At 56.5% G+C, this 27,828-nt stretch overlaps 1 protein-coding gene across 5 annotated transcripts; it reads left to right on the top strand.

Annotated features, from left to right (window-relative positions):
- Positions 1–27,082, top strand: LOC113423385 (hexokinase-2-like). 5 transcript variants are annotated; one of them, XM_087969829.1, is made up of 19 exons: positions 3,440–3,514; positions 3,549–3,655; positions 11,313–11,475; positions 12,284–12,432; positions 13,301–13,420; positions 14,445–14,540; positions 15,151–15,250; positions 15,482–15,665; positions 16,083–16,238; positions 17,234–17,467; positions 18,271–18,575; positions 19,283–19,431; positions 20,636–20,755; positions 21,554–21,649; positions 21,893–21,992; positions 22,462–22,645; positions 22,991–23,146; positions 24,248–24,481; positions 25,055–27,082. In XM_087969829.1, exons 2-19 carry the CDS (start codon positions 3,593–3,595, stop codon positions 25,197–25,199), a joined length of 2,754 nt encoding a protein of 917 aa, XP_087825955.1. In that variant the 5' UTR covers positions 3,440–3,514; positions 3,549–3,592; the 3' UTR covers positions 25,200–27,082. The 5 variants fall into 5 exon arrangements, with proteins under 5 accessions (XP_087825956.1, XP_087825957.1, XP_087825955.1 ...); XM_087969830.1 differs by lacking the exons at positions 3,440–3,514; positions 3,549–3,655 and adding an exon at positions 1–153; XM_087969831.1 differs by lacking the exons at positions 3,440–3,514; positions 3,549–3,655 and adding an exon at positions 2,183–2,286.
- The last annotated feature ends 746 nt before the right edge of the window (positions 27,083–27,828 follow it).

The following is a 27,828-nucleotide window of genomic DNA, read 5'->3' as shown; positions in this document are numbered from 1 at the left end:
TGCCAGCTGCCCCATAAATGCTCCCGGAGCCGTCCTCCACCCAGGTCCTCCTGAGCTGCTGGACGGCAGGGCAGATCCCCTGCAGCCGCTACCAAGAAACCGGGCAGGATGGAGGGCAGGGAAGAGGCCAAGGAGCAGATCCTCCTCCATCAGGTGGGTGTTGATGTTTGGGGTCTTAAGGAGAGAAGAGCTTTCCTATTTGCCCCCACAATCAGCTCGGCTTCAACTTGAACATCTCTCGTACCATGATTATCTGCTGCCAAATTGGTGTTGACTCTGAGCAACCGCAATGGAAAGGTTTTCTTTACGAAGATGATCCCACAGCTGCCACTTTGGATCATCCAAGGGAGCCCCTGCCCAGCGCCTCCCCCTGGCTGCTTCTGGGCCTCTTCTTCTCTGGGTCTCTGCACCAAGCAGCTGGTAATGCAGCTGGGGCCTTGGGGCCTTAAGGGAGAACTCTGGGTCGGTGGCTGCAACGGAGCCTCAGTTGCCTTTCTTGGCCCCTCACCGAGGTGAGTAGTGCCGGCATTATTTTTTCCCTGCTTCTTCAGGGCCCACCTTTTGCCTTCATGGGGCTCCCTAGAGAACACCATGACCTGCCTGAGCTCGATCTTTGTAGGGGAGGCGTATCTTTCCCGAGCCCTTCATGGAGTCTCTCCCAAGGGCGGCCGGCTGGCGACCTCTTTCTTGGCTGCCATGGCTGAAGGCAAAGGCTTCCCTGCCAGTTCCAAGGCAGGTGGGCCTACCTGGCTCTCACCCAGGTTCTTCTCAGCCGTGTAAATTGTGGAGAATTATTTGCTATGATTTTGATAGTTTTTTTAAAAAAGTAATAGTTGATATTTTTCTACTTTTAATTGACTCTACCCTTCCTTCCTTATACAAGTCTTTTTTTATTTGAATAAATAAAAATGTGAATAAGTTAGCCATGAAGATTAGATTTAGAGGAAACCCAGGACTTGCAAGGCAAATGCACTCACTGCCCAGCAGGGAGCTGGAAAGGTCTAGGTGTGGCCAAAGACGAGAAGGCAGAGGCCGAGGAGGAGCCCCGGGGGGGAGGGCAGCCCCCCCCAGTTCTTCAGGGCAGCCGGCCCAGAGGGGCTGCTGGGCATCTGGGGAGTGGGCATCAGTCTCGGCCTCTTCTCAGAGGGGCTTCGGTTTCTGGCTGAGATTGTGACCCTGCACTGTGCAATCCGGCACTTCTCCCTCTGCTTGAAACAAAAAAAACTTTTATCATAAAAGTTATGTAACAAAAATTCCTGTTTTGCAATATGCAGTGGCAATGGAAGAAATGTTGCAATCAGGGATATTCTCTCTCTGTGTGTGTGTGTGTGTGTGTGTGTCTGTGTCTGTGTCTGTGTGTGTGTGTATGTACAACACTCCAGCATTGGTTATGACAGATGTGATATTAAATATTGTAGGGCCTCATCCACACCCTTTCCCCAGAAAACTTGCTTGCAAAAGGTAGCCTGAGGACACCATGTGCAGTGGTACATAGAACATGTGTTTTTATGAGCTAACTGGAAGCTGGATAGGTTAAATACATACATGTTTTAAAGGGGAACGCTTTCTTGGAGCTGGATCTTCCTCCGATAAGAGAGCTATGGGACCAAGTCGGTGGCAGCAACTGGATTTTAGCAAAATCTTCGAAGGGCTTCCTCAGCCTTCTAAATATGCTGGATTACAATTCCCATAAATTATGCAGGCTAGAAGGGTAGGTATTAATGATGGGGGATCCGTTAAATATCTGAAAGGCTTGTAATTCAAAATTATGAAAAAAAACACCTTTTCCCTCAACACAATCATATATAATTCCACTTAATCAAATTCATGTCACCAATTCTTGCTCCTGGTTTTCTGGGTGCGCATCTTGCTGTCAACCAGGTGATAACAACAGATGGACATGCTGCCACCTTCCTCAGTGAAGTCCCTTAATTCTCAGCCATATGAGTGTAAAGTCTGGGAATTGTTACTCTACACCCCCCCTTGGGAAATGAGTTAAGTGGCACCTGGTTTGATTTAAAAGGTGCAATCCTGTCTCCATTTCTAGCACATTCTTTTCTTTCAGCACATTTGTCTGTGTCACCTTGCTTCTTTCTCTGGAAAGGAAGTTTGTAACTCTCCTCAGCCGCTGCTTGCCAAATGTTTTCCTGTGAAGAAAGCGGTTGTGCAGCTCTTCCCCCAGGGTGGATGCCAAGTCTTCTGTGCCCCGAAGGCCCCACCCTCCGGAGGCGGAGGAGGATGTGAAGCAAGCCCAGGGCTGCAGTAAAGGAACAAGTCTTGAGCAAGGTCAGCTGGAGGCAGGAAGGCGCAGTGGTTGCAGTGGCTGCCTGGGTAGTAGAAGAGCTGCTGCTGCTGCTGCCCCCTTGGCCCCCCTCCATCTCCAGTGCAGGACACCCCTCGGAAGCCGCCCTTATAGTGCAAGGAGGTGGGAGGATCCTGAGCACTGGGGCACCTGCTGCCATTTTGGGCTGCCCCTGGGAGGAGGGTGTGAGGGGCTGCGGGACTCTCTTTCAGGATCCCTTTCTAGCTTGATTGGGTCTTTGGAAGAGGGGACCTCTGCCCCCCCCCCGCGGGTCTTTCCTTCAATCTCAAAAGAGAGCCAGCAGCACAGATCGGGCGTTCAACCCTCCTTCCCGCTGTTAGGCATACGCAGAAGTGGATGTGTGGATGGGACACCCCGCTTTTCTCTCCGCGAAAGGGCTGGGAGGAGGTGCGGGGGGGATCCAGGTCTCCTTGGGAGAACTGCACGCGGGGCCACCGGCGGCGCTTAGAGGCTCCGTTGGCGTTAAATGCCCGTTCATGCGGAGCCCAGAAACGCCTTCGATACCAGGGAAGCTTACAAGGGTCCCCACCGTCTCACTGGCGACTGCTGGGCGGTCCGGAGCAGGGCCGGCATTGGAGGCGCTCAGCCGCGCGCAGGGAGGAGACGCCGGCACGGACGTTGCGCCTCCCGCAAAGCCGACTCGGGACAAAGGGGGGAGTAACTGGACGAGCCGCCGCTCGCAAGGCAGCGCCTGGCTCCCGCCTGGAGCCCCGAGCGGCCGGGCTGGTGGGCGAGAGGTTGCCTCCGTCACCCAGGCAGCGCCCTCCCGGGAAGCCCAGCAAGCGCGGGAGGCGGCTCCGGGACCCGCCAAGGACGGGGCTCCCCGCGCCGGCCTTGCGCCGCACTTCCCCGGAGCTGCCCCCACCCCTGGCCGGGCTCCGCGAGGCTCTCCTGGCGCTGCCGGGGCTCCGCGAGGAGCTCGCAAGGATGCGCGGACGGGCGGGGCGGCTCCCTCCTCCGCACGTGCCGAGAGACACGCCGCCAGGCGCCCCAAGGAAGGCAGGGAGGAGGAGGGAGGGGGCAGCCTCGCCGCTCGGCCCCCGGAACAGCCGCTCCCTCCTCCCCCCGCACACACCCTCCGCCCTCGGCCAATGGGCGGCGGCGGGCAGGGCGCGTCACGCGGAAGCCGGCCGGGATGCCTGCTTAGCCGGCGCGCCTGGCCAGTCCCTTGCTCCGTCCCAGCTCCGCTCCCGCCGTTGCCGCGCGGGCTCCTTCGCGCCGGCCGAGGTGGCCCCGGGCAGCAGCAGCAGCAGCAGCGCCGCCGCCGCCATGATCGCCTCCCACCTGCTGGCCTACCTGTTCACCGAGCTCCACCACGACCAGGCGCAGCGGGTGAGGCCGGGCGGCACGTGGGCGCAGGCCGGGCGCGCCTCCTCCGCTCCCGCCAGCCGCCGCCCCGGGACCCCGCCTCGCCGGCACAGCCTCGCCCGCCACGGGCCCGGCTCTCGGGGAGCGGGGCCGCTGGGCGTCCCGCTGGCGTCGGGGGCCGAGGGAAGGTTGGGGCGGCCGGCCGGGCTCCGTCCCGAGGGCAGCGGCTGAAGAAGCGGCGCGGCGGCCTCGAGGCCTTTCCGGGCGGGCGCCAGCCCAGAGCTGCCCCGCCATCAGCGCGAGCGGGGCGGGAAGCGCCTCTTCGGCCCGTCGGGTCGCTCGCCTGAAGAAGCGGCGGGGAGAGCCGGCTGCGGCCTCTCCGGAGCCGGCGTTTCCCGCCCGGCCAGAAGGGAGGCGGGCCGGGCGCAGCTGGCATCGTTTCCCCTTGCCCGAGAGGTGCCGGCAGCAGCCGCGCCCGAAGGCTCCCCGGGACCAGCCCAGCCTCCTTCCCGGCGAGGAGAAGCCCTCTGGGCGCGGCCGCTGCCCGCATTCAGCCCGCTCTGCTGCAAAGCGGTGCCCGCGAGCGCCCGCTGCCCTGCAGAGGCCCCCAAGGCCCGGGGGAAGGCCACGCGGGGGTGCTGGTGGCCAAGCCCGCTGATCCCGCCGCAGGAACGCAAAAGGGCCGCCGCGCCGTTTGAAAGGAAGATCGGCTTTGCTGGCTCCCCAAAGAGCCTCCCGGGGTCTTGTCTCCCCCCAGCAGAGTTGGCTTTCCTCGTCCTCTTGCCGTGCAGCAGAGCCCCCGGAGCCAAGAGCCACGGCATCGTCCTTAGGCGCCCATTTCATGCCAGAGCTCCGGTTTTGGCCTGGGGCTTAAAAAACAACCAGTAGCCGGAGGGGCCCAGCCGGTTGGTTGCTATTGGAGAAGTCCTGTGGCCCAAAGCAGGTGGGTCATCATCTCCAGCCAGTGAGCGGTTCCTTTGGCCTGCCTGCCGAGGGATCTGGGATCTCCCTGGCCTTGGTCGGAGACCCTTCCTTGCCGTCCCGTTCAGGGAGTCTCCCAGGAGGGAGAGGCTGTCCTCAGATCGGAGCCATTCCAGGGAGAGGAAACAGGGCCATGTTGCTCTTCCATCCCAGGCGGTAGCATCTCCTGGCCCGGCTGGTCCCCATTTCCTCGGAAGGAAGTCAGCAGTCCAGCAACCCTTTTGAAAACCTCCCCGATTCTTCCTCCAAAGTGCATCTTTGGAGGCTCTTCTCCTTCCCTGGAGTTTCCTGGGATTCAAAGGCTACCCGGGGACTCAGCAGCCATGTGGAGAAAGGCAGAGAAGGGGAAGGGATCCTAAACATGGCCCCCTGTCCTGGCCATGTCCCCTCCCCCCACCCTCAAGTGGACTGGCATTGCAAGGGGGCAGTGGGGGGAGGCAGAGGGTCTGGACCCGCCCTCTTCCTACTGCAGCGCTAGGATTGGTGGACACCCCCCCCCCCGCAGCAGAGCCAGAGGAACCAACCAATCAGTCCTTCTGCTTACTGTGCCTTGTGTGTGGGTGATGAGGGGGCACTTTTGGGAGGTGGCAGAGCGGAGGCTGGGGGGGGGGCAGCGGAGGGATGACTGGAGAAGAAGTCCTGGACTCGTTTTTTCCAACCTGGGCTGGCCGGCTGGCTCTGCTCCCTCTTTCTCGCACAGGCCTCCCTTGCTGAGGAGATGGCATCATCAGGAATGCGCACAGGCCCTCCCTCCGTAACCTCCCAAAGAAGTGGTGGCACGTTGCTCTTGGCCAAGGGGAGAAGCCCCTGGCTTGAGCTGTGCCTCGAGGCCCCTTGGAGCCTGTGCAGGGCACCCCTAGGTGCTGATCTGCCCCCCCCCCCCAGTGAAGGAGGGGCCACCTCCTTTTGCACAGCCCCTGCCCTGCTTGATATTGGCCTGGCTCAGGGCAGGAAGGGCAGCGGCACATTGAGCAGACCGTCCTTGTCGTATGGCAGGCGCTGCCCTCCAGGGTGTGGGAGGGTTTCTCCTTGGAAGGGCTGCGGACAATCTGCCCTTTGGGAAAGGCATAACCTGCAGGGCCATAAAATTTCCCCCAGTCACTTCAAATACCGTATGTAAGTTGTAACTGCCAGATTGTTTTAATCTGCAGCATAGTGGGAGGAAATATTTATCTACTAGTTATTCTTGTAAATCAGTAAATATCATATTTGAGAAAAAAAAGTTCTAATTTTCCTTGATATATTGCTTCAGAATTTTAGGATCCTTTGCTCTGTCAGGTTGTGCAACTTTGTTTGGGTTCAGTTTGGAAATCAAACTTCAGACTCTGAAGGATCTTCTGCTGACATGGAGGCTGGCCAATCCCTGCAGTTCTGGAGCCTCTCCAGTTGCCTTGGAAGAGTTAACAGTGGCTGGAAGGAAACGCCCCGTTTCCCAAAATCCAGAAGGGGGAGAGGAGGGGAAAGAGCCTCCTTGTGCCTCTCTTCCCCATCGGTCCATTTCCTCCAGTGCCCTTGAATTAGCATCCAAAACGTTGTGCCTGGGCTGTCGCCGTTATGAACCGTAACAATGCAGTTCCCACTCTTTTATCTTTCAGTGCATTGCATTGTTACAGTTCTTAACGCTTGTTGAGTTACAAATTAGACTTGCTGTATCTGAGGCGTTATTATAAGATATAATTTGTATGCTGGAGTTCTAGGAATGAGGAATTAACACCAAAATGAGACTAACATATGCCTGCTCTCTAAAAATATGATGTCAGTTAAACACAACCAATAGATGCAATTTGGATGCAGAAGTACTGTTTCTTCCGGTTTTGGCTTCCTGCACGGAGTAACTTGAAGGGCTGACCTCAAGGCAACCTGCTGCTTTGGGAAGAGCCCAGAAATCAGCGCTGGTGTCCCAGTCACCACACCTACCTTAGCCAAAACAGCCTCCAAAAGGTCACCTTCGGCATCCAAATTGCATCTGTTGTTCTCTTGGTAGAGAAACCCATTCTCTGCTATTGGCCTTGGTTATTGTTTACCCTCTGGGTCTCTTGGTGTGATTTGCGCTGATGGGGGCAAGCCTCTCCCCCCCCCCCACCAGGAGAATTGTGCTGGAAAGGAAGGTGGGGGGTTGCGGTCCTTCTGGTTTGAAAGGCTGTCAGGCTAGGAGAGGGGCTTGCTCTCCACCTTCTCCACCCTTGGCCCTTCCTGCCCACAGCCTGGACAGAAGCACCCTAAGTTAGCCATGGCTTTCTCCATGGATCTGCCCCGCAGCAGCTGAGTAAGGCCCAGGGGATGTGTAGCATAGAATGAGGGTGGAGGTGAGCCAAGAAAGAACCAGCTAAGCAGGAAGCTGACTCACTGGGTGCTGAGCGAGACCTCGGCCAAGAAGGAGGGTAAACCATTTGACGCCACCCTCAGAATAAGGAGGAGGGAAGTGGGGAGGCGTTCCGCTTTCAGCTGCTTCTTGCCTTGCCTTGGCTCAGCTCATTGGGGCTAATGGTCGGCTCCCACTTCCTCAAGGGCTGCTGCCCTACGGTTGACCTCTGGCTCTGGTGCTGAGCATGGCTCTCCCGAGATCAGAGCAGCTCTGGGAATAAGGAGGGGAGGAGCAGAGCCTGCTGGCTGCCTCAGGAGCAGATTCTCCCACCAAGTAGATTCCTTGGCCAAACCTTTCTTGGTTGAGGGCTGCGGGCAGGCAGCCTCATGTGAATGGGCTCCGCGTTTATGTTCACATGAGGTTACCTGCGGTTGGGGACTAGAGTGCGCAGGAGCTGCCAACCCCTTATCGGACAGGGGCATGAGAGTAGCCAGGGCTTTTCCAACTCTAGTTTGTTGAACGAGCCACCGTGAGCCTCGTCCAAAGACCACCCAGTGACTCTGTGGCTTGGCGGGGGGGGATGGCTCTGCCGCGCTTGGCCTTGGCTCATGGAGGCCGCCTGGAAGCCCCTGGGTAGAATGGTCGGCTCTGGCCCTGGGCTGCAGTGGGCAGGCGTGGGGTGGAGGGGAGGACGTGCGGGTGGCCAGGGGCTCCCCAAGCAAAGCCCTCGGGGCTTGTGCTGCTCATTGACACACACACCCCCCGGGGTCCCCGGATGCAGGCAAAGAAGGGGCTGTACCTCAGGCTAACTTTTCTGATGAATGGGCTTTTGGAGATCAGGCCAGAGAACTGGGGGGGGGCTTGTCAGTTGCTGGGAGTCAAGACCGTCTCATACAGCATCACTACCGTATGTGGCAATGGAAAGTGCCCCCCACCCCCCAAAAAAGACGGCCTAGAAATATGTTTTAAGGAGCTCTGTGGTTCCAGGGCAAGGACAGGAGATCGGCTGTCCCTCCTGTGTTCCGTGTTTAAGCCAGGCTGAGGGCTCCCTTTGAAAAGAAGTGTGGATTCAGACACACCTTCTCCTCTGTCCTGGTGGGCACCTGGTTGTGAGAGCCAATAAGGTTCAGTCTCTGTTTGTTGAAAGAATTGAAAAACTCTCGGTGCTTCCTGTTCCTCTGCTGAAACAAAGCGGATGCAACCTTTGGGCTGCAACGCAGGAGGAAGCAAAGAGGTTGCACTCTGGCTAGAAAAAGGGACGGCAAATTTAGTCGTGCCTTGAAGCATACCACAAATTCCTCAAGGCAGTTGCTTTACTTGGACAAATGAAGACACACAAAATTTCCACCTGGCAACATGGTTAAGTTAAACCATTCAATTTAAACTATGGTAGAACTGCCAGAAAATCAGCTTGGCATTCTCTGAAATCCAGAAATTGGGGAGATCACTTCATCCAATTTCTGCAGAAGGAGAAATCCATGTCCAGGAATTTGACAAAGGCAGGAGGCTAAATAAAAGCCTCAAGGGAAGAATTTCTTGAGAACGTCTCCTGGGAGTTAGGGAAGGTGTGGGACAGCCAGGTGGCTACAAGTCCCCAGAGGGAGGATGAACCCAATGAAAGGCACAGCCAACCTGCAACCAAATGAAAGCACCACACTTTCCCTTGGAAATAAATGTCAAAATCAAGTGAAAGATAATTGGTAAAAAAAAAAAATCAATGAGAATGTCTCTGTCCAGCACTGAATTAAATCAATTGCTGGAAAAATCAAAGAACGAACCCCTTATTTCCCCCTCTCCCCCTGGGAGTACTAAAGGATTGCTAGCTTCATATTTTTAGCTGATTGCGAAAGCCAACTTCCTTGTTGGTTTGTGTGATCTTCCCCTCCCTGTTACATGATCATGTTAGTCTTGTGATTCTAACTCAGCAGGAACTGGGAGTTGCTCAGGGTGTTCTGGGTGGGTGTTCTGGAGAAGTTGGGGCCCTGTGCCCAGGGATCATTGCTGTGGCCTGGAGCTGACACCTGGCAGGCAGTCCGGCTGGCCTGTGGGCGCTCTGCTGCCCCATTCCTGCCCCCGAGCTAGCCAGGACAGGTGGCTGCCAGTCAGAGCTGGGTTCTCTGAGCTGGAGGGACGAAGGACCTGATTTCCTGAAAGGCACTTGGCTTTGGCACCGCTGGCCTCGGGTGCCCCACCCTGGCCAAAGTGGGGCTGCCGTTGCTCCCCCCCGTCAAGGCTGCCCCCTTTCCTTCCAGGACAAGAGGGGCTGGGCCTCCTTGCTCCTCTCCGCAGTTTCTCTGCCCTGCCTCTGTTTACAGGATCAGCCGGAGCCAGGGTGGCTCACCCGTGTGCCCTGGCTGTTGGTAGCTGGCCAGGAAAGACGTCACATTAATTACACGTCCCCTTGGTGGACAGGAATGGCGGCTGCGGGCAACTGGTGTGTGCCTTCCATTTTGCCCACAGATTCTTTCAAATGCAACCTTTTTAAGTGTTGTGTTTGTAACTGGGAAATCAATGCATTTTGGTGTTTCTCTGCTACAAACTTTCAGCCCTGGTTCTTCCTGCAGCCTGTGGCTAGAAGAGTCTGAAAAGCGGAAGTTGCTCGCTTCAGCCACTGTATCACCTTTGAAATCCTGCTAGTGCAGCATATGGCATGAACTTTAGGAAACATTTGCCTGCTGATGAATGAACTTAATTCTGGAACCGGCAGCAGTGAAGCGGTTTCCCCATCAGGAGGTGAAGGGCCTGGCGGGGGAGGGGATGTTGTGGGGGGTGTCCCTGGCTGGCCAACTCCCGTCTGCCCTCCAGTCGCATTGGAAAAGCTGCGTAAGTGAACGAGCAGCAGTTCCCAGGCGGGATCCTTCAGTGAGGCAGCCAGGGCTGCAGCACGTGGACCAAATGAAAGCTCCCCCCGTCCCGTCCCCCCGCCTGCTCTGCCTTTGGAAAAGCTCCGCTTGGGAGGCTACTGGCCGGCCTTGGAAAGCGGCCTTCTGGACCCGCTGGATCCGTGAGCCTTCCCTCCGACCGTCAGGGCCAGCCGGGCAAAGCGGTGGTGCTGCTGCTGCTGCCGCCGCCAGTGGGCCACAGGTGGGGAAGGTGACCCAGGATGGTCTGGAGGGGGAGGGGGCGTTTCTACGCCCCAAAGCTGTGGGCGTGTCAACCCACCTTTACCTCAGTTTCTTCTGGTCTTCCTTTTTAAAGTGGCTGAGTTTTATAGTTCCCATGGCTTTTATTTTGCAAGCCTTTCTCGTTCTGTGTGAAACAGACTCCGGTCACTGTTCTGTGTTTCCTTTGAGCCTTCCCAAGTGGGCCAAGGCAGATGCCATCGCATCACTCCTGAATCTTGGTTAGTTGAAGGGGAGGGGGGGCCTCCAGGGAGATAAAGGCACTGGAGGCAGAAGCCGCTTCCCCTGCACTGGTCCATCTCGGCTGGGCAATGGCTGCTGTCTGCCGGCTGATCACAGCTCTCCGGGGTGCACCTAGCGAGCAAATCACAGGCCTTTTTATTGTCCTGATGGAGAGTTACAGTCTTCTGGTCACCTGAGCTTTTTATTGATCTGGTTCGATTAGTCATGTGGTGCCACGACAATAATCTATTTTAAAATGTTTAGGTAATCGGAAGGCGGGACTTTTTCTGTGCCAGCAATGCTCTTTCCTTGGTCCTAAGGAGGCTGCCGTGTAATAACGGCTAGGGAACAACTGGCAGTTTTAAATGGGGAGCATCGGCTGGCTGAGCTCACTTCAACTTGGCAGCCCCTTGGCAGCCTTTGACCCCATCAGTCCTTCACCGCCACCCAGTGAAGTCTGGGGAGCTGAAGGAACCTCACTGGTGAAAGCAACAGCAAGAGCCATTTGGGGAACGCGTTGCATCTTGCTTGACTGGGCATCTTCATGCAGACACACAGACCTGCCAGGTCCTTCTTTTGGGGGGATGGCAAGAGTGTGCAAAGCGCAGAAAGGAGGAAGAAGCAATAGGAAACCTGAACGAAAAGCTGGAGAGGAAATGGAGCTAAACCTAAAGTGCAGCAATACAGTTTGTTACACCTGGCCGTGCCTCCCTCTCAGGCTTCCGACACAGCAGATTCTCAGGTCCCTACAACAACGTGAAGATGCACCTGCCATTGTTGCTTTTGATAAATGCCCCTTCCTGGCAACAGGCCAGGGCTGCCCTTCTGCCAATATTTGCCTCTCTTAAAATTCCACGATCCATTTTCCCACGTTGGCGCAGTGGGCAATTTGTTGGCCTGCTTAGGATTAACCTCCTCAGTTCACCCTTTTCCTGCACACAGTGAGGACCGATTTGAGATTCCAAGGTGCTGTTGGGTTGGGGTTCATATTAGCTCTTGTAGTTCCTGCCTCCTTTGAAAGTGGCCTGACCCACCTTTCTCCTGTTGCCAGGTTGACAAGTACCTTTATCACCTGCGGCTTTCAGATGACACCCTCCGTGACATCTCCAAACGGTTCCGGAAGGAAATGGAGAAGGGCCTGAGGGCAGACACCAACCCCACAGCCTCTGTGAAGATGCTGCCAACCTTCGTGAGGTCCATTCCTGATGGGACAGGTAAAGGGTTGTCTCCCCCACATTAAAAGGCTGTCCGCTTCAGGCTCCAGAGCTCTCTTGATTGTAGAAGTTCAATTCTTCCTTATATCAAATGTTGTTTAGAGCATGTTAGATGTCTAGCTGGGATTTGACTCTTTCAAACCTTTCAAGAACATTTCTTAAGCTTTTGGATCTTTCCTATGCAAACGGGCCTCCAAAGATGGAGGTCGTGTTTTCTGAATTCTGTCGCTTATGCTGTAGTGTGTTTCTGGAGCAGTTTTCACCAAATTGAAAGCCTTTCGGGAGACTTGACTCTGTATGGTTTATTGGCCATGTATTTTTTGTTTTTCCCATGAGTTTTAGAGGAAGCCCGCTTGCTTACAAGGGACCCTTTTTCAAACCACCTTTAGGAATATGGGAGAAGGCACCCCGTTTTACCTCTAGGCGAGGGGTGTTATTTTTTTCTGCTAGGGCCATGCTTGGCCACCTGCCAGAAAGTAGGTGTTGAGCAGTGATCATTCACCTTGGTAGAAGCACCAAGAATGATACTGTGCAAGATCCTGCGCCTCGACTGCCAGGGTGCCCATGTGCCCGTAGGTCAGGCCGTGTCTTCCTCCTCCTGGAGAAAGCTGAGCCTCCCGGACGTTTGTTCCCCTTCATGAGCTGCAGGCCGAGGGGGTCAGTGACCGGCCGGTGTTCCCAGGGGATTGTCAACCCAGAGTGGCTCTTTGTTTTTTTCGCATCCTGCCTGCATACATGAAGGAAATGGGCTCCATCTCTCTTCCTCTCTCCCTGCCTGCCTCATCCCCTTCGCCTCATCTTCCAACAGAGGAAGGCGACTTCTTAGCGTTGGATCTTGGTGGCACAAATTTCCGGGTGCTGAGAGTCAAAGTGGCAGATAATGGCAGCAAGAAAGTTGAGATGGAAAATCGTATCTATGATATTCCCGAAGACCTGATGAGAGCCAGTGGGACCCAGGTGAGCCCTGTAGTTTTTCTCTGATTTGAGCACTCTCTACGTCTTCTCTATGTCCTCTCTGCATCCTAATCTAGCTGATGTACTCCTGGGGCAGAGAACCTCTGGATTCTACGGAAAATGTAATGAATAGGCTCTTTATGGCAACTCGCAGTGCTCCCAAAGTGGTCTCTAGCTTGTTTTTCTGACCAAAAAGCGATTCTTGTTTTCAGTATCTGTAAATTTCCCCATCTCAAAACACATAATTCCACTTTTTAAATTTAACTTACATTGTAGATCTTCACAGAGTATTAAAGGCCGTGCCATAGAAAATTTAAACAATACAATGACACTTACAGAGCAGTACAGATCAAAATTGAAAAGCCAATTCAGTGGAATGATTTCTAAATCAAGACCTGAGAAAGCCTGATTGCAAATGTGAACTTTATCTAATGGAGAAGAAGGCTTGTGTCCTTTGGTTCAAATGAGGTTGGGATGAATCCAGAGATTGGCCTTAGAACAGTTTCATTACTGAATTAAGCAATAACATCAGTGCCAGAAGGGGGTAGGTTAGAGCAAACCCTGCTCCCTTCTAGCACTGATGATGTTACCTAGTTTGGTAATGAAATGTCTGCAAGAAAACAACGGAACTCAGAGTTCACCACAGGCCCCTTATTTCAATCCTGAGCTGCAACTATTCTCTTCTAGCTGTAGATTTTTTGGGGATATAGTTCAAGTCTCTGATATTGGAGATAATGCATAAATGTCGCTTGCATTTTGATTTTGATGTAGTTGTGATGCCTTGGCTCTACATAGATTAGAGCAAAGGCTTTGGCGCATCTGGACAAACCCAAACCTTTGGGTGATTGGATTTTTATTTCTACCTTTTCAGCTCTTCGACTACATTGCTGACTGTTTGGCCAACTTCATGGAGCAGCTGCAAATAAAGGACAGGAAGCTGCCCCTGGGCTTCACCTTCTCCTTTCCCTGCCACCAGACCAAGCTAGACGAGGTGAGTGAGGTTTGTGCTCCTGAGGCCGCCCTGGGTCTCTGGCCCAGAGAGTCTCTGCAGCCTCTTTTCCTGAGGTCCGTGTCCTCTCATGGCCAGCCTGTGAGTGAGAGGGGCTCCATCCATCCACGGCTGTCCAGTTGTGCTTCCCCCTTTGAAGCTGACCACATTCAGAGCATCTGCCTGGCGGGTAAAATCCATTATGCTGGAGCGCCTCTTACATCAGAGGCAAACTTTGGAGGGGGGGGGGGAAGTCCTTATGGCTGGTTGGGACTGAGGGCGTGGCCCCTCACCGGACCTGTCCGATCAGTCTCGTCTCCCACTGCCGGGGGATGGGTTGTGCCAGGGATCTGTGGCAGCTGCGCAATACGCCAGGCTGATCAGGCGGCCGTTCTCTTGGTGTTGTGGTCCAACAGGTAGAGCGCAGAACTGAGACAGCATAATGGAGGAGTGCTGAAACGGCCCCCTTCCCAAGGGCTCCTGGGCCATTTGGAGTGTTAGGAAAGGGAGGAAAATCACTGCTTGGCATTCGCCCCCTTGGAGGTGCCGAACCTTGCTATACTTTATTCCACTTGGGCGATGGCAGGAAGGGGCGCAGGAGGAGGGACAGAGGAAGGAGACGATGGATGCAGGACCACTTGAAACTGGGAAGAGTTTTTCTCTCTCTCTCTCCCTCTCTCTCTCTCTCTCTCGTCTGCTCCCAATCTGCAGAGTCTGGGTGATATTCAGCAGAATAAAAATACAAATAAATAGTTAACAAAGACTCCTGCATGCCACCAGAAACATTCAATCATGGTATAAACCATGGCTTAAATAACAGCTCCTCCTCCAAATAGGTGGACTTCAACTCCCAGGATCCTCAGGGAGGATTTCTCGATAGTCCCTGTCCAGGTTAAGGAGTTCTGGGAATTGAAGTCCGCACTTCTCGGATGGGGGGATCTTGTCAGAGCAGGTTGTACTAGGACCCAGGGAGCGGAGAGAGTCAGGTAAGGTTAATCCCTTGTTGCTTTTCTCTTTTCTCCATCAGAGCATCCTGGATACGTGGACCAAAGGATTCAAGTGCAGTGGTGTGGAAGGGAAGGACGTGGTTTCGCTGTTACGGGAAGCTATAAAGAAGCGAGGGGTAATGAAAGCCAGATCTTTCCCCAGCTTGAGGCTCTAGGGCGGCACTAGATTTCCCCCAGGATCTATCGCAGGGTCTTTGGTGCTGCTGGAATCCTCCCATAGTTGATCTGCAGGATTGCATGTTTCCTTTAAAATTGTTTGGAAAAGAGTGCAAAACCTGTTCATGCCGTGATAACAGCCAGCCCAAAAATGTGTCTGTACGCACCGTGAAGAAACGATGCATCCACGCCAACCCTTTCAGTTCCCTGCCTTCTGTCTGCACGGAGGTTGCGAGGGCCCCTGACCTCAGGGGCCGCCCCTGTCCGGTGCCTCCAGCAAGGAAGGTCCCCTGGGAGTGGCTGGAAGGGAAGGCAGCGGCAGTGTGGCGGGAAGGGCCGGGTCCTTCCACAGCAGACGCCACGGACTCCTTGTTCTCCAGGACGTTGCTGCTTCGCCATTAAGTCCAGCGCAAAAGAAACTGGGCGCCACTGGTCCGCCCTGTCTGGTGCTGCCCCTGCCGCCAAGGCCCGGGAGGAGGAGTCCTCCGGGGTGTCCCCTGGACTGAGTAGCGTTGTTGAGCCAACCGGGACTCTCACCCAGCGCTTTCCTTCCCCATCCCTGCCTTGCAGGACTTTGAGATTGATGTTGTAGCTGTGGTGAACGACACCGTTGGGACCATGATGACCTGTGGCTATGACGACCACGACTGTGAAGTTGGGCTTATTGTTGGTAAGGGAGGCTATTTGGGCATAAGAAGGCCAAGCAGGGGCCTTTCCCCACCTGGGTGGCAAGTCTGTGCCAGGCGGGGAGCAGGAACCAACGTTGGCCCCATCAGATCCCTCCCCCTTCCCTCCCCATCTGTCCAGAGCTTCTGCTTTGTGGTGAGTCCTTCGCTGCCCATCGCTCTGGCCCTGAAGTCTCCTTGGCTTCTGCCTTGCCTTCTCTCCCCCACCCCCTCAGGTACCGGGTCAAACGCTTGCTACATGGAGGAGATGCGCCATATAGAGACGGTGGAGGGCGACGAGGGCCGCATGTGCATCAACATGGAGTGGGGAGCCTTCGGGGATGACGGGTCCCTCAAGGATATCCGGACAGAGTTTGACCAGGAGATTGACATGGGCTCCCTGAACCCTGGCAAGCAACTGTAAGTGGGAGGGGGTCTTGCCCAGGGAGAGGTGGGCCTCTGCTGAGCCGGCAGCTGCTCCAGGCCGAGGACGCTGGGTGGGCCAGGCCTGGTGGGGTTTCCAGGCCCAAGCTGGGCTCCCAGGGCTGAAGGACCGGCCGCCTGGCAGAGGGACAGGCGTGGCGGGTCCGTTTCCACCCTGCAGCCCTCAGTCCTTCAGAGGAACAGGGAGATCCAACATATGATGGTGTCTTCCTGGAATGCGGCCACTCTAGGACCGTTTTAGGGAACGTCGTCCTGGCCACCTTTCCCTCGAGGGACAGTCTGCGCGTTGGTTTTCCATGACTGCGCGTTGGTGGGGCTCACGGTGGGTGACCGGAGGAGCAGCCCACAATCAGGAACCTGGATGCTGACTTCGCCCCTTCCCTCCCGTGCCAGGTTTGAGAAGATGATCAGCGGCCTCTACATGGGTGAGCTGGTCCGGCTCATCCTGGTGAAGATGGCCAAGGAGAAGCTCCTCTTCAGCGGGAAGGTCCCCGAGGACTTGAGGAAGAAGGGCTGCTTTGAGACCAGATACGTCTCCGCCATCGAGAAGTGAGTGGCTGGGAGCCTTTGGGCCTTGCAAGAACCCGTTGGGAGGGCAGGGAGGAGCCGGGGCCGGGCGCATCCTTTGCTGACCCCAAGAGAGCCTGGAAGGGCTCCAGGGGAAGTGGTGCCCAGGGAGTTGGGCCTCCTGGCTCTCGGACCCCGAGGACAGCCAGCCGCCCTCCGCCCAAAGGAAGAGACTCTTGTAGAGAAGGGAAGGGGAGGGGATTCTGGATTGGCGGGGAGCGATTGGGCACCCAAGGCATTGGTCTCCGAGGCAGAGGCTCTCGGCATCCATACAAGCAGCAAGGGGTAAATCATGATCACCGGGGTCATCAAATACAGTCACCACAAGTCACGAGATACAACACTCCCTGATAATCGTACAGGATTCGAAATAAATATATATGTGTAACATAGGATATGAAATGAGAATGTAAGTCGTAGGAAGCTTGCCTGCTTGTATCGCCCTAGTTTTCTCCTAGCAGCATCTTAGTTGGGATCTGGGTTGAAGGCGGCACTTGGGTTCTCCTGGGAGGGAGGTTGGGACCTCAGCCTGCCCAGGCCAGGCAGGCCCACAGAGGGGGATACGGGAGGGTAGCTCAGGTGCCAGGACGAGAGCCCGGAGCCCCTGGGGCTTCAGCCAACGGCTCCTCCTCAGCCTTCCTGGAACCCCCGCGTGGAGGCTGGCCTAGAGGCCTCCATCCAGGCAAATAGCCGGGTGGATAGGAATCCCCTGGGCTCCCTGAGGACCCTTCCATGGAGGCCAAAGGCTAGGAGGAACCTGGGAGGCTTTCTGGTCCACCCCTGATGCCCAGGACACAAGTCCTCCAGTCATCCTGACCAGCACGGCAGCCGAGCAGGGCTGAAAAGGACACGAGGGAGGGAAGGTCGGGGGGGGCTGGGCTGCAGGATTTGGCCATCCCAGAGAGGGTTAGGGCAGAGGTGGCAGCAGGCAGTCAGCGCAGCAGGGACTCAGCCCGGCTCCCCCTCCGAATTGGCAGGGAGAAAGAAGGCCTCTCGAAAGCCCGCGCAGTCCTGGAGCAGCTGGGCCTGGAGCCTTCCCACGAGGACTGCGTGGCCACCCAGCGCGTCTGCGAGATCGTCTCCACCCGCTCGGCCCACCTCTGCGGAGCTGCCCTGGCCGCCGTGCTCCACCGCCTGAAGGAGAACCGGGGCCTCGACTGGCTGCGCACCACCGTCGGGGTGGACGGCACCGTCTACAAGAAGCACCCTCAGTAAGTAGGCTCTGGGGACCCAGCTGGAGAGGCTCCGAGGGGGTCGTGGCTGGCCAGTATCCTGGCTGGGGACTCCGTTCGAGGTCCAGAGGGAGAGGATTTTGTTGAAGGGGAGCATTTGGCTTTGCAGCAAGCCAAAGTCTCTTCCTCCCTCCCTCTCTTCCCTTCCCTCCTTCTGTCCTGCACTCTTAAGCTCCTTGGCTCAGTTCCTGAGTTTGGGGCCTGCTGTGGGTTGGAGCGACCCACATAGTTCCGTGCAGAGATAAACGGGGTGGGTGTCCTCTCCGTACCTCACAATCTCAGGTGAGCTCAGGGGCCGCAGGGCTTTCAGCTTGAAAGGGGACGTTGCCAGGGGCCCCGCGTCTGCAGTGGAGTGTCGCCAGCTTCATCCAGATCCCGCGGCCCTTCAGGATGTTGGCAGGGTTGGGCTGGTCTGGATTGGGGGCAGCTGAAGCTCCCCCCTCGGAGAGGCTGTTCTGAAGGCCCAGGGAGCGAAGGGGAAAAAAACGGGCCAGAATCTCTTCGGAGTCCTTCCCGGGGCACTGGCTGGGGGCCTGCGGGCCTCCCAGGTGCCCGTCCCTCCCTTGCCAAAGCAGGTGGCGTGAAGAGGCTCCCTGGTGGCTCCAGTGGCTGCCGGCTCTTACACGCGAGTGTAAGGCTGGGAAGTGGTTCCCTGAGCAGCTGCTGTCTTCACGGTACCCTCTGTGCCAAACCGTCCCCTTGGCTCCAGCTGGGGGCACCGGGAGGCTTCTGCAGGGAGCCCTGCAACAAACGCTTCCCTTGCCCATCTTTCTCCCGCACAGTTTTGCCCGCCGCCTTCACAAAATCGTCCGTCGCCTCCTGTCGGGCCACGAAATCCGATTCGTCCGGTCAGAAGACGGCAGCGGCAAGGGAGCCGCCATGGTGACGGCGGTGGCGTATCGGCTGGCTGCCCAGCACGAGGTCCGCCAGCAGATCCTCCGCCCCCTGCGGCTCAGCCAGCAGCAGCTGCTGGAGGTGAAGGGGAGGATGCAGCAGGAGATGGCGTGGGGCCTGGCCCGGCAGACGCACGCCAAGGCCACCGTGAAGATGCTGCCCACCTATGTGTGTGCCACTCCAGATGGGACAGGTATGGAGGCCCCAGGCAGCCCCCGCTGGAGCTGGGGGGTGGGAGGTTCGGTCAGGACCCCACAGCCCGGTTGTGACCGATGCCGATTGCAGGAGACATCCAACTTAGCGCCCCTGAAGTAAATCACAACCCTCACACCCCCCCAAACCAGGTTTGGCCTCCTGGGGCGCCTGCACGGCTGGAGACCCTGTTGGAGAAGGGCAAAGGCTGCCCCGGGGCGCCTCTGGGAGGAGGCATGGAAGCGGTTCCCTCTCCCTCACCTGGCCTCCTGGATGCCTACTCTTGCCGGAGGTTTTCTAGTGTCCCTGGAGCAGATCTGTTTGTTCCCTCAAAGCATCCCCCCCTCCCGACAATTGGCCTCTGCTGGAGGCTGCGTCTGCTTCCCTCGACCCGAGTGCTCAGAGGGGCCCCTCTGGCGAGCCTTCACAGGTGCCTTCCAGGTGCATCCCTCCCAGCAGCCGCCTCCAGTGCCCTCCTCCTTGGGAGTGTTGCCAGGTGCTGCTGTCAGTGCATCTGGAGGCCATCACTGTGGAGAAGGACACCTAAGGATTTCATGGCTCCCCTCCTCCTCCTCCTCCTCCACCATCAACACCACCATCACCATCATGGGTAACTGTTGGGCTCTGCAGAACGAGGCATAGATGTTCTCCTGTGGGTGTGGAAGGTCTGCAGGGGTGGTTGTAAAAGGAGCTGGGTTTGGGTTTCAGAAAAGGGAGACTTCCTGGCCTTGGACCTGGGGGGCACCAACTTCCGTGTGCTTCTGGTGCGCGTACGAAATGGGATGCGGCGCAGCGTGGAGATGCACAACAAGATCTACACGATTTCAGAAGACATCATGCAAGGAACCGGAGAGGAAGTAAGTGGCCCTTGGAAGAGGGGGAGGGGCTTTCAGTGGATGGAGAAGTTCTGGCCAGTCCAGAGGCACCTTCCTTGCAGGCCCGGCCTCTGGTGCCCTGGCATCTTGGCTTAAGGGTCTCTGGAACAGCCGGGGTCTCTAGGAGAAGCAGCCCTACCCGCCGGGGTAGCTGTGGGAGGCAGCACGAAAGTCAAGCAGGGGGTTCTTGATCTGGGGTCTAATCAAGGGTCGGAACTGAGGCGGTGGCCTCAGAGGTGCGTTTCGACCGATAAAGCACTTCGGAGAGTGGCCGAGGGTTGCAAAACATGCGTGATGGGATGAACTTCAGTGGTGAGAAAAAGTTTTGCGCCTAGGCAAGAAAAACGGAACCTGCAGGTCCAGATTGGGTGGCACCTGGCTCAACAGCCATAACTGTGAGGGGGATCCGGGAGTCCCTGTGGACAGCCACTTAAATAGGAGCCAGCTGTGCGTGGCAGCCACCACCAAAAACCCTCCCAATTCACCCTTCCTTGCCTTGTGGAGGCTGCCTGGGGAATTCTGGGGGTGGAAGTCCGAGCAGCTTAAAGTTGGCACGTTTGGCCAGCCTGGCTCCAGAGCGGGGCCTGAGAGGGGCCTCTGGCTGAGGGCCTCGTCCCAGAAGCAGCAGCCATTCGGTTACACGGGGTGGAAATGTTTGAGGGGGCAGAGGAGCTGCCTACGGTGAGAGGAGCAACAGGAAGTAACCCAGGGATGGAAAGGTTGCCGGGGGCCCTTTCACAGAGGAGTCCCCCTCCTCAAGTGAGGGAAGCTGCTGGGCCAGAGGAGCATTTCTGCGTGAATGGGGGCCCAGCGCTTGGCCCCCCTGTATCCAGGCCGCTTCCAGTTGCCCCCTCTGGGTGGCCCCGGGCCCCTTTGGGGGGGCGCCTGCTGGGTTTCTCTGAGGAAGGGAAGCGTCCCGCCATCCCTTCTGGCCGGCCGAGGGTTGGGAATCCGTGGCGAGCAGGCCATCCAGGTGCCTTCCGAGATGGACTTTGGCTCCTGTCCATCCAGCCTGGGCAGGGGAGGCTCCGCGGCTTTTGAGTCCGGGCACGCGGGTCCTGCAATTGGAGGCGTGAAGAGGGTCCCCTCGATTCGGGCCCGGGGCCCTCAAGGGGGCGGAGCATCCCAGCCAGCAGCGCCAGGGGCAGCTGGGATTCTCAGCTCCGCCCCTTTTTCCTCCCGGCAGCTCTTTGACCACATCGTCAGCTGCATTTCGGACTTCCTGGAGTACATGGGGATGAAGGGCGCCTCGCTCCCCCTGGGATTCACCTTCTCCTTCCCTTGTCAGCAAAAGAGGCTCGATGAGGTACGGCTTCTCCTCCTGCTGCTTCGCGTGTGCAAGGGCGTGTGTGTGTGTGTGTGTGTGTGTGTCTATGCTTGTGCCAGCTCCAATGATGAATCGGCACCAGGCAGCCCAAAGTATCAAGTTGGGTTAAAAAGCAGTGGAAGCAAAAAGTATCCAGAACTTCGTCAGGATTGGTGAAGAAAGGACCGGGAAGTTTAGTCAGTTAATTGATTCAAAAATCCCCCAAAAAAAGATTCCCGAGGAATGAGAGGCCGAGCGCCCCCGGGCTGTTGGGAGAGGCCCTTGGCACAGCTTTCCCCAAAGCAGCAGGGATGGAGCCGGGGGAGGGGGAGCCGGGGGGTTGCTTGGGGGTGGCATTTCAGGGCAGGGCTAAATCGATCCGCAGGAGGGAAGCCTGGGATTCCTGAGGGCTGGGAGCAAGGAGGGAGATGTGCAAATGTTTCGCACCCGCCTCATGTTTGATGTCCTGCCCACAACCTGGGCTGCCCAGAGATGCAGAGCGGGGCGTTTCCAAGGCAGGTGTGGATGGGCTGCACGAACCTCCTCTGGCCAGCGCAGGAGCTCTGCGGGTCCCTCGGGGGAGCCTGTGGGAGTCTGTGGGAGCTGGGCACACATCCCTCCATTTGCTGGTTAAGCTGGCAGCCGCCTGGAGGCCTTGCAGGAACCGGCCGGGGAGATGTGAGCTGCTTGCTTAACCTGAGGCCCCGCGGATGAAGCGCCTGCTGGGGGATTCCCAGATGGGCTTTCACAGAAACCTCCTTATTTGTGTGTGTGTGTGTGTGTGTGTGTGTCCCCCAGGGCATCCTCCTGCAGTGGACCAAGGGCTTCAGCGCATCTGGTTGCGAAGGAGAGAACGTTGTGGGGCTGCTGAAGGAAGCCATCCTCAGGAGAAAGGTACCCCGACCCGTTTGGGAGGGAAGGAAGCCAAGGAGGGGCCTCGGACTTTTGGTTTCTAATTCCATCGGGGCAGGTTCCTGTTCCCTCCTAGAATAACAGAATAGCAGAGGGGGGAGGGACCTTGCAGGTCATCTAGTCCAGCCCCCTGCTCTAGCAGGGGACCCCGCACCATTTCTGACAAGCGACTGCCCAGCCTCTTCCCGAACGCTTCAAGCCTCTCTTTTTCTTTCTCCCCCTTAGGAGTTTGACCTGGATGTGGTGGCCTTGGTGAACGATACGGTGGGCACCATGATGAGCTGTGGGTATGAAGACCCCCTTTGTGAAGTGGGGCTCATCGTTGGTAAGCACCAGGCCTGGGTTGCGAAAGCAGCGGTTTAAGGGGTGGAGGGGCTCCTTCTGCCCTCCCCTTCGGAGGTCCCTGGGGGCTCTTCCTCCTGGATGGAGGCGGCTGCAGGCGAGAGGCTGAGAGCCTCGGGGGTTGCAGGTCACGCTCCGCCCTGCTCCGGCTCCTGAAAAGGAGGGCAGAGATGGCCTGGGACAACGCAGGGGGCAGCCACCGTCATCAGACCCTGAGCTTAGCCTGGGCAACGCTCCCCTTTCGCTGCTCTTGGCATACGAGGGAGGAGAGGGGAGGGGAAATGCGGCCTCGTCCCGTCCTGCTTCTGGCCTCTGCAGCTGGCCTGGGCCTGGCACCCGGCTGCTCCCTGCCACGCTGGCATGCCTGGTCCTGTGGGCCTGGCCTCTTTTCCTAGCTTCTGCCTCTTTGTCCCTTGGGCCTCTGAGATCCTCCTCCCCTGTTGCTTTTCCAGGAACCGGCACCAATGCCTGCTACATGGAGGAGCTGAGGAACGTGGAGCTGGTGGCCGGGGACCAAGGCAGGATGTGTGTCAATATGGAGTGGGGGGCCTTTGGGGACAACGGCTGTTTGGAGGAGTTCTGGACCGAGTTTGATGCCACCGTGGACGAGAACTCCCTCAACCCTGGGAAGCAGCGGTGGGTGAACTGGGGGTCTCCCGGCTTGGCAGGCACATAACAGAGAGGAGGGATCCACTGTCCATCATCTAGCCTGACCCTCCTTGCTGGATTCCCGCAACAGGCCTGCGTTCTGCTGAATGCTGGGATTGTTTGGTTCCACATTGGTGGGGGGGCAGCCATGGTTGGAGCAGGTGATGCAAACAGAGCCCCATTCTAGACTGTGTAACGCGGCTTCTTTAGTTGGGCGTTGTCTGTTGTTGAGCAGTTACGAGGTTTCCTTAACCCCTTAAGTTTAGCATGTGAGTTGGCTTCCTTTAGTGTTCCCGACCTTATTCTCCCCCCCCCCACACACACACATTTCAGATTTGAGAAGATGATCAGTGGGATGTACCTGGGGGAAATTGTCCGCAATATCCTGATTGACTTCACCAAGCGAGGACTTCTCTTCCGTGGGAGGATCTCTGAGCGGCTGAAGACAAAGGGGATCTTTAAGACCAAGTTCCTGTCCCAGATTGAGAGGTGAGATCCGGTCAGGTCTGATCAAGGTCTGGGGCCAGAATCTCCACTGGCCACCAGCAAAGGAGAGGGAGGCGGAAATGGCTGGCGGCCTCTCCCCCTCCCTGGACCTTCCTTGGCCTCTCCCAGAGTGCCGGATCCTCGTTTAGGATGGGATGAGCAAAGGGCTCCGGGAGCGTCTCCCTTCAGAGTGGCGGCTGCCTCCCAGGGGCCGGGTTTACTTCCCCTTCTGTGGCCTTTCCCAATCACCAGGTAGTTTCTAGGACTACAAATCCCATAACATCTGACCCAGCCAAGATGGAGGAGGTTGGTGCAGTATTTCCATGGGAGCTGCTGTACTCTGGGTAGAATTGTAGAGCAGAGCCTCCCCCCCCCCCCTTCTCTGCCCCTGGCGCAGTGCTTGGATCGGGCAATGGACAGGCAGACACTTACAGCTGTTGCCTTCCAGCACGTGGAGAAGACCGAGGGGTTTTCCTCTGCTGTACATTCTTGGTGTAAGGCAAACATGCAAAAAGACAACTGCACATATCTAACCTCTCACAGACACCCACAACACCCACATGCCTTACAAGAGCCTCTGTTGGGGGAGTTTCTGTGGGGAGCTCCTGGAAGGAAGGACAGGCCAGTCGGCAGTAGAATATCCTCAGTTGCTGAGCTTCCAGTTTCACCATCAGTGAGTTGGAAACTGAAGTAGCGCCCCCGGTCTCCCTTGGACTCTCCACTGGGCTCCGTTTCAGGCAGGAGCTCAGCATGGAAGGGAGGCTCCTCCTGAGCCCAGCAGTTGTTTGGGGTCAGCATAATGACGGGAGCATGGCCAGCCCCTCCCCCAGGTAGGCCAGGACAGGGAGGCTAAAACCGCTTGGATTGAGACGGACTATAAGAACAGAGTGCAGGCCTGGCCATCTCCCCCTCCTCCCCTCCCTGCTTGAGCCCCTTCCCGGCGTTCTCTCGCTGGGTGGGACTTGAAGGGTCTCCTGTCTCTTCTTAGCTTGGCCAAGGCCACCACCCTGACTTTCTACCTCAGGCCAGGCCCCCTCCAGTGAGGTGTGCAAAAGGCCCGCCCCGTTGCTAACGTGCCCGTGTGCCCCCACCTTCTGCCCCTAGTGATTGCCTGGCGCTGCTTCAGGTCCGTCACATCCTCCAGGACCTCGGTCTGAAGAGCACCTGTGACGACAGCATCATTGTGAAGGAGGTGTGCACCGTGGTCGCCCAACGTGCCGCTCAGCTGTGTGGGGCAGGAGTGGCCGCAGTGGTGGACAAGATCCGAGAGAACCGAGATTTGGACTTCCTTAAGGTCACCGTCGGTGTGGATGGGACCCTCTACAAGCTCCATCCCCAGTAGGTTCCTCGGCTTGGCCTGGGCGGGGGGAGGGGTTGGATGCCCTAAAGCCGCGTTTGCCAGACTGGGCACCTTTAAGGTGCGCAGACCGATTTCCCAACCAGCACCTGTAGACTTCAGTTCCGAGAATACCAGCTGGAGAATTCTGGGAGTTAAAGCTTCTGAAGGTTGAGCAAGGCCAGCCTAAGACAAGACCTGCATGAGGGGGAGGGGAGGGGAGGGGGCCCAGAAGAGATCTAGGGGGCTTTGTGCTGCCCCAGCACCTTCCGCCCGGAGGCATCCTTCACCCTTTGGCAAGCGTGGTCCTGCACCGCGCAGCCTCCTTGGCGTCGTGTCGTTCTGTAGTGATTGCACAGGATTTGCCACAACAGGAGAGGCCTGTCATCATTGCATCTCTCCTTCCTGGGAATATGTCACTAAAGCAGACCCAGAAATAATTGGCAGAAACAGTGAAAGCTTGAGGGTGGCTGGCATTTCTGTTCAAGGCCCAGAAAGGGGAACGAGAGCAAAAAGGGCCGAGGGAGGAGGAAGGACGTCCGCTGAGCTCCTCTGCCTTTCTGCTCTCTCCGCAGCTTCTCTAAGGAGATGGAGAAGACCGTGAAGCAGCTGTCACCCAGGTGCGAGGTGACCTTCCTGCAGTCCGAGGACGGCAGTGGGAAGGGGGCGGCCCTCATCACTGCGGTGGCTTGCCGGTTGCGGGAGGCTGGCCAGCATTGAGAAGGGCCCCCACACCCTCCCTCCCTCCCTCCCTGCCCAGGCTCCAGGCCATTCCGGGCAGGGTCCTCCTCTCTTCCAAAGCTGCTCCCGCCGGAGCCCATCCGGGCCAGGCCCTTTGCACACAGAGAGCAAGCCTCCCTCTAGGATACAGGCCGCCTCTTCCAGCGGATCTCCAATAGCGGTTAGGTGCCCTGGGGCCGCCTCCCGCCTGAAGCACCCGGTCCTGAGCTAGGCCCAGGCCAGGAGCAGAAGCACTGCCAGGTCCGCCAGCCGCAGCAAATCTGCTTACACCACGACTTCAACATTCGTAGTAGGATAGCAAGTCTCAGCCTTCGGAGGGCAGGGACCTTCCGCAGTCCTGGATCTGGAGAGAAGCTCAGGGACCTGCCAGCACTTAGGAGAGGCTGCTGCTGCCTGCTGGCCTTCCTTGGAGAGGCAGCCTTGCCACCCAGAGCCTGTCCACCCCATCCATCTGCAGGGTCCTGCTCCCCAAAGCTGGCAAGGGACTGCCGTGGCCCCATCCGGGAGGGAGGGAGGGAGCTGCCCCCTGGGCCCTTGAGGAGCCCTGCTCCTCTTTCCCCTCACAACTTCTAAGCCAGCCTCTTAGTTCTCCATCTAGAGAGACACGGGTGTGTGTGTGTGTGTGTGTGTGTTGCAGCAGGTTTTCTGTCCTAAGAGGAGAATAATTTGGAAACCGCCCCTCTACCAGGGAGGAAAAGGGCTCTTCCCCAAGACGCTTCCATGCAATCTGAAGACAAGGACACCCGGTGGAGATCCCGTCATGCTGGCTAATTGTGGGCCTTGCAGGTGTGCTCCAGGAGCCCCTGAGCCATTGCAGAGGAGGCCCTGATGCCACGTTCTCTGCAAAACCAACCAGTTTGCCCCTTCTCTCTGAATCTGCTTCTTTCTTGAGTTTCCACCTCTGCCAGGTTTGGGACTGCAACCCCTCCTCTCTCTCCCCCCCCTTCTGCGGGGGGGAAAAAGGAGGCCTCTTCCCCACCTGTTTCTCATTTGGAAGTTTTGAGGGCGAAGGTGGAGGAGGTGAAGAAAGGGCCCCTCCAGGCGTGGACCCTTGGCTCCTGAGGGAGGCCGCTGCAGGAAAGCAGCCTCCAGAAAGCAGCTGGGGTGGCAGAGTCGCCTCTTGCCTTTCCGCGGCCTCCTGCAGTGGCCAAGCTCACCTGCCAGTTCTGAACTCGGCCACAGGATGATGGGCACCTGCAAAGAGGGAAAAGGCTGTTTTCCTCAGGGAGCCCAGCAGCTCCCCTCATGGCGGAAGATCTATTGAACAGGAGTCAAACTTCACCTGGGACACCCAGTACAATTTTGGTGGTCATTTTGAAGGGAAATTATTCTATTTTTTTTATCTCTCTTATGTATGTATTTATATTTATGGCTTGGATACCTGAAACAAACGCTCAAGAAAATATTCCATTTAAAAATATGCTCTTCCTATTCTTCTTTTAAGCATTTAAAATGATTGGACTATTTTAGCTTCAATCTTGCAATAAAGAGGAACCACTTCGAACAGCCTGTGTGGAAATTACTAAATGAAAATTTGTGATGGGACAATATTAAGTTTATCTATTTTTATACAAGGGAGGACAAAAGGAATAATCTGATGGCAAAGCTTTTTGTGGAGACTTTACTGCAAATAATACCTCTCTACTGAAATGATTGAAAACAATATTTGATCTACTGTAATTACAGAGAAAGTAATTCCCTATGTGTATTTTTCTCTGGAATTTATATTCATGAGATTGTCAAGAATGTAGAAATGCCTTGTATTTTCTTAGTAGTGTGCTTGCTTTAATGAACAACACCTTTTGCTTAATAAGATTGTTAACTGGAAAGAAAGGAATTAGAAATAAAACCCTCTTTTGTCAGATTTGGGTTTGTTTGTAGCCAGAGGAAGGGTGGCAGGGAGGTTTTGGGCCGGGCTTGGGAAGGTGGCTGTGTGTGTGTGTGTGTGTGTGTGTGTGTGTACGTACACCTTTTGGTAAAGCCCTGAGCTGGGAAGTAATAATAGACCACTCTGATTCTCACAATTTTATGTTGCTACTCCTGTGCTATTTAGAAGGCCACCTGACACTCTCAAACATTCTTATTCTTAATGTTTTATATGATGATGATGGTTATTTATCAGTCACTTGAGGCTCCCAAACAAACTCCTAACCCAAAAGAATTTTATTAAAGATTACAATTGGAAAACAAAAAACAATACAAACTACAAATAATAAAGAAAAAACGGTTGGATAAACAGAGGCATAGAATCAAAATCACCTCAAGTGTTACTACCACTTTAAAAGCCCTAGTAAGGCCACACCTGGAATCCTGCATCCAGTTTTGGTCACCCCAAAAAAGAGGCTGAGACTTGGGAAAGCAAAGTCTGCCGAGAAGAGAAGAGGAAGCAGAGCAGGCGGCCTGGCGATGGCTTGGCGGGGCTCCCGTTGCTAAGCAGAGGTCCCCTCTCGGAGCGCTGGGTGGCGCAATGGCGCTTTCCCATCCTTTGGCCAGGCCCTTCCGGAGCAGTTGCTGAGAAATGCTGGCAGGCCAGATCCAGGCGGGCAGCCCCTGAGTTTTCGAGGCAGCCCTTGCCCAGCAACCTGCCTTCCTGCCACAGTTACCCTGA

Source organism: Notechis scutatus, chromosome 7, assembly GCF_049901735.1.
Source record: "Notechis scutatus isolate UNSWTSFEM ecotype Mainland chromosome 7, rNotScu1.2, whole genome shotgun sequence".
Lineage (NCBI taxonomy): Eukaryota > Metazoa > Chordata > Lepidosauria > Squamata > Elapidae > Notechis > Notechis scutatus.
This window is presented reverse-complemented; position numbering and strand designations above follow the sequence as displayed.

What these genes read in the sequence shown, in the direction of transcription:
- LOC113423385 (XM_087969829.1), top strand. Translation starts at nt 3,593, where the DNA reads ATGATCGCCTCCCACCTGCTGGCCTACCTGTTCACCGAGCTCCACCAC. An exon ending in TGCCACTCCAGATGGGACAG is followed by an intron (nt 18,576 to 19,282) that starts GTATGGAGGCCC and finishes TTTGGGTTTCAG; the next exon opens with AAAAGGGAGACTTCCTGGCC. An exon ending in CTCAACCCTGGGAAGCAGCG is followed by an intron (nt 22,646 to 22,990) that starts GTGGGTGAACTG and finishes CACACATTTCAG; the next exon opens with ATTTGAGAAGATGATCAGTG.